Consider the following 13,318-nt stretch of genomic DNA (forward strand, 5'->3'; position numbering starts at 1 on the left):
GTGAGCAGCCATTGGTCAGTGCCTTGCATTGAAGGTGGAAGAGAACACCTACAGTCCCTACCGAGACTAGAACCAGCGACCTTTGAGTTACAAGGCTGACTCTCTAACTGCTAACTTGTCTTGAAGAAGAATAATGGTAGGCTATATTATCAGGGTCTATCTAAAGCTCTAGGTAATTTACAATTAAGAGAAGTAATTTCAGATCAACGTGACAGCTCATGTGTTTATTAATTTGTTAAGGACACACTGATTGCTCACTATCCATTTGAAATGCCACATTTGCACTTGAGGGTAAAATTGCAAGACATTATTCTTCTACAAACTCTCAGAGTTGTAATTCAATTGGCCAATCTCCGTGAAAACATTAGAATGTAATCCAGCAGCTTTCCTCATCATCTATCATATTCCAGCCTTTCATCCCCTCACGCGGTCTGTTGAATATTTATGAGTTTTCGCGACGTCACCGGAGCGCTGAGCAGCGCGTGAAAAGCGGGATGTGAGGGAGGGAGCATGCGGGGAGCGCGAGAGAAGAACGCTGCCATGCAAAGCGTCGCTTGACAGCGTCTTTTTCACTTCCACCTGCGTTCATCTCTTAAGGATTGTGGATTTAATCTAAAATCGCGTTCTACTTCGATGCATCTTTGCTTTAACAGATAGACGGAGTCCCGCGAAGGATGCTGCACACGAAGAATCGTTGTTTGACATGCACTGACATTTAAAATGAGCCTTCTGAACTGTGCACATCTCGTGCTCTTCGACTCCTGAGTGTACAGCGTGATTAAACGCGTGCTTTTAATCGGAGCGGAATCTCCGTAGGCTACTCTGACACATTTCTAAACGTTTGTTATGGGGGTCAACGCAGGAAACCGAGGCTTTGGGATTTGATTGCAACCTCTATTACGTGTTTTCGCTTATATATCGCATATGCATCATCGTTTATGCTCGCTGATCAGCTGTTAGGCTTGTGAAACTGCGGCGCGCGCGGGTTGTTGTGCGTGGTGCTGAAAGGACAGCTCCCTCCACAGCCGATCATATGGATCAATATTAGCGGTCTGACAGTGTCGCTCGCGGGCTTTAATGGCTGTGGCACGCAAGATCAAAACATTGCTGACGGTCAACATTCTGGTGTTCGTCGGGATCATCTTGTTCTCCGTCTACTGCAGGATCCAGGACCGATCCGAAGAGCTCGTGCAGATCGGGAGGCTCTCGGATCAGAGACTGCGAGGCAGGAATGCCAAAGTTACGAACTCCATGGACAGACAATCCATTCTCAAAAGGCTCGAGCGACTAGAAGATGTGGTCTATAACCAGTTAAATGGTATGTAGGCTTTAATCATCGTTGACGTTCACAGGCATTACATAATGCATGACAGATCAGTGTTTAATGGACATTTAGATATAATTTCATCTAGAATTACAATTTGGATTTTACTGGGATTGTCATCCTAATGCTTTAACACATGACAAGCAATAAATGTGAAGAAAAGCAAGATTAGGTGCGCGTAACCCTAATCTGATCAGAATATATCAATCAAACAGATTAAATGTACTGATTGTTAAACGTTATTGATTAAATATAAAGTGCTGTCAGAGAAATTAGAGAAAGGGCAGTATAATAGCAATGTGATTGTAACAGTAATGCATTTGTCCTGGGTTTCTAATATGAGGATTTTGTTCTGAAAGTTTTGTTACATCATAAATACAAAGTATGCATTGTCATACCTTTCCACATATGTATTAATTCTTAGAGTCATGTGAATTAATATCAAATCAATGTGCAATTCTGCATGCTTGTTTGAATCCTTATAAACTTGTAGACGTCATTTAATAAGTAGAAGAATTTTTTTTTTTATCTAGGCTGTTTTTTTATAAGCAAAATATAATGCAAGAAATTGCAGCAGTGAATCATAATTAAAGTAACTAAATATTGCAATGGTTCTACATTTCCTGAAATGTTTGAGAGACCTTATGAAGCGCATGGATTTAACATGGAAAATGGAAATTTTGCGTCTTGTCATTCAACAAATTGTCATATTTTTAGCTAATTTTATCAAGTTTTCGGCTGCCAATATGAAAGTCAGATTTGTTTAGTATGTTTTACCAATTTTAAATCCATTCCTTATAATCCCAATGATTTTACCTCAAAATAAGTGCAGTGAATAACCAGACGCTTTTCTCCGGGCCTTAAAATGTGATCTAGCATCCCATGCACTCGTCCTTGCCTTCACCACACCTGTGCTCTCTCTCTCTCTCTCTCTCTCTCTCTCTCTCTCTCTCTCTCTCTCTCCTGAGTTCTTTTCTTAGAATATTAAATCCCATTTCTTCAATCATTATGTTCCTGGATCATAGAACATTTTCATCTGGAGAACATGTGAAGGTCATAGATCACGTGATGTGCTATCTTTCCTTTAAACGTCTGTTAGAAGACCTGTTAGCTTTTCTTAGTGCATCTGTTTGATCTGATTGTTATTCTGTAAGACCGGCACCATTTGTGTATGAAGGGGGTCACTCTGTCAGTTTGAATTATCCTTCTTGCATTTGGAAGAAAGCCAAGAGGCACTGCTTCACAAAAAGCTCTCTAATGTGCCCTACTGATTGAGAGGGCTTTCATTCTGCACAAGTGCCACCACATATTTCCCCCGGAGGCTTTTCCACTCTGTAGAATTCATCAGTATGTCACAAATCTTCTTGATGTTGGGGGCCGTTATACATTTTATTTTGACACATATTTATCTGATGTGCATAAAACTTGTGCAATAGTGCGAGGCACTCACCAATTGTATGTGGAATTGGTTTTCCCATGAGGTTTTTAAATTTGTGTTTTAATTTTTGCGTCGAATGGTGATTTGAGGTATTTTTTCAGTTGTTTATTGTCCTGAGAATGATTATGATTATGCCAAGGTCCAATAGCATTTCTAGGACACAGCAAGTTTTACAAGAAATCAGTAATTGTTTGGTTGTTGATGGTGCCCTCGTGCATAGAAAGATCAAAGCAAATATGCTGTGAATGTTTATGTGACCATTACTTTGATGAATCGTTTCCCAGAGAACATATAAAACATTATCACACACAATGATTCGGGTTGGAGATGTACAGATGTGTCATCATTTCCTACCCCCAACATTCATTAAATGAGAATTGTAGTTCACAGCGTGATCATGCACCAATTTTCTTTATTTTCGAGGGGGCATCAGTGGTGGGCCTGGTGAAATTGCAGTTTAACTTGACAGTCAGTGATCACTATGCATTGTATTGCATGCAGTATATACAAGAAGGTGTGACCTGACTGAATGGACAATATTTAGACATGAATGGATGATCTTTACCACATTGTTTTACACACAAAAAGTAACCTACAATAATCAATAAAGTAAATAAAAATATATATATATTTTTTTTTAAATTACAAGCACATTCCACCCTTGGGCATGGGCATGATGTCTGTGTATACACGCAATTAAAATATATATATATATATTCTGAGTCATTTAAAAAAAAAAAAAAAAAAAAAAAATTATTATATATATATATATATCAGTAGAATAAGTATTTACTGTGGATTTACAGACAAGTTCATGGCCAGTTTGAATATGTGATGAGTTTGAGTATAGTTGAAAATTTGTTGAAAATGTACTCACCCTCAGGCCATCCAAAATGTAAGATGAGTTTATTTCTTCACTGGAACAGATTTGAATAAATGTAGGTTACCAGTGGATCATCTGCACTGAATGGGTGCCATCAGAAAGAGAGACCTAACAATTGATAAAAACATCACAATAATCCACACAACTCTTATCTGTGCATATTTCTTAGCCGGAAGCAACAATTTGAAGTTAATAGTGTTTTGAAGGATTGTGATGTTTTTATCAGCTCTTTGGACTCAAATTTTGTCGGTACCCATTCACTGCAGAGCATCAGTTGGTGAGTAAGTTTCTTCAAATCTGTCCCAATGACGAAATAAATTAATCTACATCTTGGACGGCCAGAGGTTGAGTATATTTTCAACATATTTTCATTTTGGATAAACTATAAAGTTGTATTGTGACATTCTTCATTGTTTAATGAAAAGTGCTTGTTGATTGTTCTGTTGGATTGCTTCACCCAACTAAAGTTGTGTAGCTAAAGTGTGTGAGGGAAGTGGAAATGTTACTATAAAACCTGAGTAGTTTGGCAATTACTTAAATAATGCATGCAAAATTGGTTACCTTGAGTCACAGGAGTCAAATTTATTTCCAATGTACAAAGCTACACAGTAGAGTAAACTACAACAGCATAGATTAAGGTAATCAGTGCAGGAAGTGTAATGCCATTTACCATTTGGACAAACTTAACAAGTGCATTTAACAGTAAAAAGCAAAGTGCAAAGAGCCATTCAGGGACAGATAGTGTGTCAACTCTCACACAGTTGTTTAGAAATGCTGGATTATTGTGGAAAGACCCTTTATCTGAATGCTATTAAAAATGCAGAGATATGAGAATATGCAATTAGCCCCCTGATTAGGCAGCAGATCTACCGTGAGCATTACCGCTAAAATGTGCTTAATTTCTACAGCTGTAGTTCGGTTTATCTGCACAAACACAGTTACAGTCGACTGAACAGATTCCTACCTGGGAAGTTAAGTAAACAGAGAAGACTATATTACCAATCAAACTTTGGATTAGGATACGATTTTTAAAATTAAGTCTCTTCTGCTCACCAAGGCTGCATTTCTTTGATCAAAAATAAAGTAAAAACAGTAATATTGTGAAACATTATTAACGTAAAAATGTTTTTTTTTCTTCTTTTAACACATTTTCCTGTAATACAGTTCCTCCAGTCTTCAGAGTCACAGCATTCTTCAGAAATCAATGTAATAGTTGATTTGGTGCCTAAGAAATATTTCTATTTATTATCAATGTTGAAAACAGTTGTGCTGCTTAAGTTTGTGCAAACTTTTTCTTTTGAACTATCTATTTTTCGAACAGCATTTATTTGACAATATAGGTATTTACGTATTTTTGTAAATATGAATGTGACAATGCAAAAGCTGTTTCACATGTATCCTCGCTGAATAAAAGTATTTATTTATTTAAAAAATTATCCAAAATTGAATGGTTTCCAAATCTTTTGATGCCAAAAATTCCCAAATATGATAAATGCATAAATGTGACATTATGAAGACAGCACATTGTTTGCTAAATTACATAACTGAGTTTAAAAGAGTTTAAATAAAAAAAAAAAAAGGTTTGAAAATTATGTTTAATTTACTCACTTGCATTTTAACACTGTATGGTTTCAAGAATGAAAATGTGCCATAAAGGTTTAAAAAAAAGATTTTATGAACATCAATTGGGTCCAATATTGTTCCTAACATGTCTTATGTTCTTCATAAAACAGGAAATGACATGAGGTGACTAAATTATGACATAATTGCCATTTCGGTTTAACTTTGGTTTAACTAAAAGAAAACAACCTTAGATGGATAGGCTGTTAGATGAAGCTTCCATGTAGTGTTCAAAGACAAGTTTAGGCAGTATATATGTGGTTTATCACACCATGCAGGAACCCCCTGTAGGGTTGAGGCTGTGTAGGTGTCCTGTTTGTCATGCATCTATAAAAAGTACAACCGCCCCGACATTGTTCTGATATAGTGTGCTGGTGCTATAGATAATGTAATTTCTCTGGCTCTAGTCATTTAGAGGAATAGATGAGATTCAGTGGAAGAAATGACAATATCTATAATTGCTCCCAATGTAACACATAATTTGGTACTGTACTGAAATACATGAAAAAAAATATTTGTATGTTCCAACTCTATGTCTTACTTTATGGTTATAAATCTGGCTTCGAGTAGGTATTTCACTACCATTGATGCTTTATGGCCCAGTACATTTTAGTGTCTGATGCATTCACAGTGGACTCTAAGGGGACTGTCCAATCCTGTCATTCATTCCCCTTAACCGCATTTTCCTCATTAATATTTATGCTGCACTAGCATCAGTTTTGACACGCATTTTTATATTAATTCAGCCCCTAAATCACCTCAGGAAGGAGTATCTCTTACCCCACGATTCACAGAGGGTCAGTAAGAACATTTATTTTATTTTCAAATCATGTTACATAATTTAAAGCAGTCCTGAGTGAAGTGAGGCAGAGCACTTTACGAGAAAGTAGGGGGTAAACATGACTAGTAGGATCACGGCTAGATCAGGAACGGATGACTGAAAGACCTTCACAAACACAGAGAGGATTAAACCGCATCGGTCGAGGCAGTGGCTGAAGGGGTCGTGACCTCTGTCGGTTGTTTATAGTGCACTGTTCACAAACAATGTGCATGGTTCATTTTTCCAATGTTTCCTAGTTCCCAGATTTAAACTTAAACTGCCGACTTAGAGTAGTCTTATGAGCTGTAAAACAGTGACCTCTAAGTTCCTCTGGGCTTGGATCTGTACTTCGGCTTTCAGGACGGTAATAGCTTATCATGAGTGAAGTATTCATGTTTAAGAACAAATGCATGGAATGTGCTTGAAAAGAAAGTGAGCTATCTGAATTGAAGCTATCTGTCAAGAAATTCAAAGCTTTTGCCAAAAGTAGTGTAACAGGATGTGTTCATAAGCCATTTCTCAAAGACAGACTGCTGAGCTGCCTGTTAAAATAATGAGTCTGGAAAGGCCAGTCTATTACTGTAAGAGAGAGAATGTCAGAGAGAGAGTTACTCTGTTCCTCTAATCAGAGATCATGAATTTTAGACACACAACCTTCACTTTTTCAGGAAAAAAAATGTGTTCTATATTTTTAGCAGACAAAGTACAAATTTTGTGACCAAAGTGTAAAAGTCAATTTTCTTTATTTTTTACTTTAATAATATGAGCAAATGTGTTTTTATTGACTGCATGACAGAAAGGAAGGCAACAAAATTGCAACTTCAGTGCTGATGTATTATTATTATTATTATTATTATTATTATTATTATTATTATTATTATTATTATTATTATTATTATTATTATTATTATTATTATTATAGAAACAGAAAATTGGGTCAGGGGTTTCTTTAATTAACATATGATGCATGGATTAATATTTTTATATATATACTATATTTCTAAGGGCAAACCAAATTATCATTTTTTTACTCATTTTTTTTTTTTACACATAAGAAGGCTATACATTTTATATATGTCCTAAAATTAATAATTATAATTTGTTTTTTTAATTATTTTAAATTACTATAATTTTTTATTTTATTTTATATTACTATGGTATTTCTCTTAGGAGTAGTATGCAGATGACCTTAAAGCTAACAGATATTTTAATATTATACCATGGGATCTTTAAGAGGTGTTCTTATCTGTAGTTCAAGTGGACACTTTGAACTGTGATTGTGTGCAGATCTGTGACATCATTAAACAATGATACTTTGTTGTTGCTTTTTTTAATGAGTGAATTGCATTTCATGATTTGATGTACTGATGTCAATCTTCATGTGGAGCAGAAAATATAGAAAAGTGCTAATGGTTTAGAAGCAGTTAATGATTCGTTTCTAGACTCCATGTTTATCTTATTTCTGGGGATTTGTTAACTAGAAGCTTCCAGATCACCAGTCTCTATTATGCTCTTTTCATTTGGAGGATGAAATAATGGCAAGAGAACTGTAGATTTTCTTTTAAAGGGAAGAAAACAGAGTAATTGCTTGTCCACAAACAGAGTCTGTTTCCTTTGGTCTTTGTAACTCAATTTCTTCAGCTCACTGTAATCACTGCTGTCTCTTTACAGCCTTCAAAGCATATTATTATCAGCATACACATGCATGCACACGCACATTTACATAGACAGAGATTAAGTAGTGACTTTGAGCTGAACAGAAGGGGGGTAAATAATCTCCTTTACCAAATTTATTAGCAGCCACTAAAATAATCTGAGGAAGTCAGTTAGCTAGTTAGTTTGGAGGTTGAAAATACCTAAATCTACTTTCGTATACTCTTAAAAATAAAGGTTGGAAAAGCTGCAGATTCATAGGTGCTTCCAAGGCATCAATGGTCCAGAAACGCAGAATTCTGAGTCGAATGATGGCTCCAACTAGAGTCACGTGTTATCTCCAAATTAATGTAATTATGACATGACGTGAACCCCAATTAAACCCACCTGAACCAGAGTTTAGCTCCCGCTCGAATGCACTTGCCAGGAAGTTTGTAGTAGCTGCTTAATTTCGTAGTCTGCGTCCTCTGGAGGTTGCTTTATACTCGCCGTGTACCTCTCATTTCAGAAAAGAAACCCATATAAAACGTGCTGTTATGCATAAATTATTGTTATTTAGTGTTCATTTTGTTAACGAAAACTATGATGAATAATATACAGTATAGTGATGAGCTTTTTTCCCCTTGACTAAAATGAGAAAATTATGTGACAAAAATAAGGTCGATGGATGATAACTGTGACTTTATTAACATGCAATATCATTGACGATAAAAGACGAAACTAAAATGTATTATAAACTTTTAAAAACTTTATAAAAATCTCTTTTTATTTTCGCGAAAAAAAAGGAGACAAAATATTATTGTGGACTGTTGTACTCACCTCTACTATGCCAGCTTTTTTGTGTGCGGTTGCCAGATATCAAGAATTCAAATCCCCAAATCAGAGCTTCTCTGTTTAAACGATTCATTTTCTTCCCAGTGTTTTTTTTGTTTTTTTTTTGCGCAGATGCTCGCATTTCATGAAGGAAGATGCGACAATGATCTGAAAACAAAGACAAACAATTAAACTGAAGTTTGGTGAATCTGTGTTATTTCATAAGATCTAGACTACAGTATATTGTTTGCGATTGTGATTGCTGAATAAAAACACTTAATGCTTTAACAGAGAATCATTATCGCAATTTGTAATTTGGCTCTTGTAATATTTTAGTTTGATTTCACATTTTTTATAATATATATAGAGAGAGAGTACATACAGTTTTGATATGAATAAAAAATGCAACCTCAAAAGGACGCCGGCCTTTAAAATGAGACACAGCAACCATAAACTTCAATGCAAGCTGGTTGGAGTTAAACTCTGCATCAAGAGCATGATTGGACATCTTTTGTTTAGAAAACCCTGCCAAGTTGGTTTTCAGCTGGCTTAGTTGGCTGGCCAGCTCTTGACAACTGTCCAAAAACCCTCTAAACCAGCTTAGGCTGTCTTGTTTTTTAGTTACATCATGAGATCATTGGCGAAAACGTTATTTAATAAATTCTCAAACTTTATATTCATGAAAATGACATGATGTTGCTCCTCGATATTTTGTGTTGTATTAGCAGTACGCTGCATTAAGTCAGGTTCTCTCTGCCATAGACAGCTGGCTCTTAGGGATTAGTGTCAAAATGCCAGGCCGCTATGTAATAGAATTCCCTCCAAACAGCCAACAGAGGCAGCCTTCGAGACAATGGCACAAACCCTCAGACGCTTACAGAGAGACATTACCATTTCAGCTCCAGCTTGCGAGAAAACCTCATGATCCAAGAACTCAGTCTCCAAGACAAGTGTGCACTCTGGGAGGTCACCGCTGCCAGGAGGAGAGATGCTTTATGTAGATCAGCTGGGACGGAGCCGGTGGTGGGGCAAGTCTGGTTTCTAGGGTTGAGGGTGGGATTGGCTTTAATGTTGCACCAACTGCTGTTTGTAGAAGTGACACAATTTCTGCGTTTGGTTGCAAAGCATGGTTACCAAAGCCACCAGAGCCAAACTATCCAAGCAGACCCTCTCAAAAAACACTCTGTAAGGATTCATATAAATTTTAATGATGTTTGTGAAATGATAACCTAGCAATCAAAGAAGCTCTTTGCATGGAGGACTGGATTTCAACTGTGTGGTCTTTAGAAACATGGACATTCGGAGTAATGATGAGAGGAGTTCATAAAATATCATTAGAAAAATTAAATGTTTTTGTATCAATTTAAACTATTATTACTATATTTTTCAAAATGTATATTTAACTCATTTTGATTTAATTTTAAATAAAGTAATTTTAGCATTTAAACTTATTTGCTTGCCAAGAAAACATTTCAAATTTTCATCTAGTTTAAAAATTAAAAATTATCTAATGCATTTGTAATAAAACAGCATTTTTGTAATATGTTATGTGACGAAAGTGACTTTTATTAGTTTTGATTGCTACTAAAACTTTTCTGAATATTTCACTTCACTGATCACATATTATATATTTTTAATGCATTATTTTGGTTCGTTCTAAACTGCATTTACTGTATGTATTATATTGAGAATACATGTATTACTTATTGATTTTAAAATATGACAAAAAAAAGCATAATGATAGATGTTATTATATAAATGTCATGTAGAAACATGGACATTCAGAGTAATGATGAGAGGAATTCATGAAATATCATTAGAAAAATTAAATGTTTTAGTATCAATTTAAAATATTATTCTAAATTTTTCAAAATGTTTATTTAACTCATTTTGATTTTTTTTTTAAATAAAGTAATTTTAGTATTTAAACTAACTTGCTTGCCAATAAAACATTTCTAGTTTTCATCTAGTCAAATAAAAATGCTAATAAAAAATGATCTAATGTTATTTGTAATAAAACAGCATTTTTTAAAAATATGTTATGTGACGAAAGGGACTTTTATTAGTTTTGATTGCTACTAAAACTGATCACATATTATATTTTAATGCATTATTTTGGTTCGTTCTAAACTGCATATACTGTATGTATTATATTGAGAATACATTTATTACTTATTGATTTTAAAATATGACAAAAAAAAGATTAATGATGTGACTCAGATGTTATTATATAAATGTCTAATAACAATATTGATTTGCTAAAAAATATATCCCAAGTATTAGATAACTGTATAATATAGAATGTATTTTACAGTCGTGCACATGCTTTGCTTGGCATCTTCAAACATGCCACATTTTAATTATTGTTAATAATTTTTAATGCAGATTGATATTTTGTTTATCAAAAAGAGCAAGTAAAATAAAATAAACTGCAAGCTATTTCTGTCGTAGAAACGTGATAAATGTTTTTTGTAATTCAAGGCTTTAAAATGAACATCCTTGGATCATGCACTTATTTCAGAAACGTGCTAGAAATTTTATGTAGTCATTAATAATGCAGTGAAACACATAATTTTGCTCTTTTAAATGTCAAAATGAAACGGCATCTTTAATAAGTCCGTTACACTTGTTTCATCTCTCTTAAAGAGCAAAGCAAAGGCTGAAATCCTGGCTTTCAAATAACATGTCGATTATTCCGACCAAAAATATTCAGCAGAAAGAATGATTATTGTAATTAAGAACAGCCATATGGCGCTCACTATCAGATATAATGGATTTATTAGTTTTTGTCATATTCTTTGGGGTGTCAAACTGTACAGCATTTGATGTGCCGGAAACAACCCCCGCATCAGTCCCATTCTAATTAGCATAGAGAACAGATGAGACGTTTTAGGTGGATTTCCAAAGGGGAAAGAAGTCTTACTCTGTACTGACAACCCTTTAAACATAGTTCACTTGCTTTCCACCTCTCCCCCCGGGAGGTCTGTATCAAAGAGGTGACAAAAGGCGAAGGTGGTGTCTCGGTGTCCAACATCCAATTATCGCTCTGTACTCTTGTTCAGCAGTTGTTCAACCGTTCTTATGGGATGTCCTGACCTTTGAAGTCAAACCTGTTTTTCCCCACATTGCTTGGCAGGTCTAGCCAAGCCCATGGGTCTGGTGGAGGGTCCTGGAGGTTTGGGAGAGGGCGGTGCTGCGGTCACGCTGGGGGTGGACAGCCGAGAGAGTGAAGGAAGGTACGAGGAGTACGGCTACAACGCTCAGCTGAGTGACCGCATCTCCTTGGACAGGAACATTCCGGACTACAGGCCGAAAAAGTGAGTGTGCTGCAGTGCCTTTAAACAAAGAACATGCCCTTGGAGGTGAGATAAGAATAGACACTGAGCCGCAGTGAGCTAAAGGGGTTTGTTCTAGTCTGTCTCACACTACTACGTGAAATTAAATCAAATAAATATGCAATTTAGCTTCTGTCTGATGCATTCTGTCATTATATTATATTATATTATATTATATTATATTATATTATATTATATTATATTATATTATATTATATTATATTATATTATATTATATTATGCATGCATGATCATATGCAGTTTAATTTTTGTTAAAGTTTGAATAATTTTGTTGCATGATGTCATCATTTTTATGAAGTTGATAATATGTTTTTTTATAATTTTATATAGGGTTTATTAATTATTAAGCAATGCTTAATGTTAAGTTGTTGTTTTGTTTTCTATATTATATTATATTATATTATATTATATTATATTATATTATATTATATTATATTATATTATATTATATTATATTATATTATATTATATTATATTATATTATATTATATTATGCATGCATGATCATATGCAGTTTAATTTTTGTTAAAGTTTGAATAATTTTGTTGCATGTTGTCATCATTTTTATTAAGTTGATAATGTGTTTTTTTATAATTTTATATAGGGTTTATTAATTATTAAATAATGCTTAATGTTAAGTTGTTGTTTTGTTTCTATATTATATTATATTATATTATATTATATTATATTATATTATGTTATATTATATTATATTATATTATATTATATTATATTATATTATATTATATAATGCATGCATGATCATATGCAGTTTAATTTTTGTTAAAGTTTTAATAATTTTGTTGCATGTTGTTATCATTTTTATTAAGTTGATAATGTGTTTTTTTATAATTTTATATAGGGTTTATTAATTATTAAATAATGCTTAATGTTAAGTTGTTGTTTTCTATATTATATTATATTATATTATATTATATTATATTATGCATGCATGATCATATGCAGTTTAGTTTTTGTTAAAGTTTTAATAATTTTGTTGCATGCTGTCATCATTTTTGTTAAGTTGATTATGTGTTTTTTTAATAATTTTATATAGGGTTTATTAATTATTAATCTATGCTTAATGTTAAGTTGTTGTTTTATTTTCTATAATATATGTCATTATATTATATTTTCAGTTTTAATGTAATTTTTTGTTAAAGTGTTAGTAATTTTGAATTGTTGTCATTTTTATTAAGTTTTGTTTTTATGTTTATATAGATTATTTTTGTTATTGATTATCATTTATTATTATTAAATTTTTTATATTCTTTTTATTTCAGTTTCAAGTTTTATGCATCAAGTTAGACAAAATGTTAATATGTTAGTATTTTATATAAACAATTTAAATATTTTTAATTTTAATAAACTCCCTTTTTTATTTCAAGTAACAACTTTTGTTTTAGTTAAA

General features: G+C 33.5%; 1 protein-coding gene across 1 annotated transcript in view; it reads left to right on the forward strand.

The window, feature by feature from the left end:
* The first annotated feature begins 483 nt into the window (after window positions 1–483).
* LOC113075998 (polypeptide N-acetylgalactosaminyltransferase 9-like) overlaps window positions 484–13,318 on the forward strand; it is a 72,120-nt gene continuing 59,285 nt past the window's right edge. The window contains exons 1-2 of the mRNA XM_026248648.1: window positions 484–1,318; window positions 11,688–11,868. Coding sequence (XP_026104433.1) covers window positions 1,078–1,318; window positions 11,688–11,868 — 422 coding nt within the window. The 5' untranslated portion in view covers window positions 484–1,077. The remainder of the gene's footprint in view (window positions 1,319–11,687; window positions 11,869–13,318) is intronic.

This window comes from Carassius auratus, unplaced genomic scaffold, assembly GCF_003368295.1.
Source record: "Carassius auratus strain Wakin unplaced genomic scaffold, ASM336829v1 scaf_tig00018226, whole genome shotgun sequence".
NCBI classification, from domain to species: domain Eukaryota; kingdom Metazoa; phylum Chordata; class Actinopteri; order Cypriniformes; family Cyprinidae; genus Carassius; species Carassius auratus.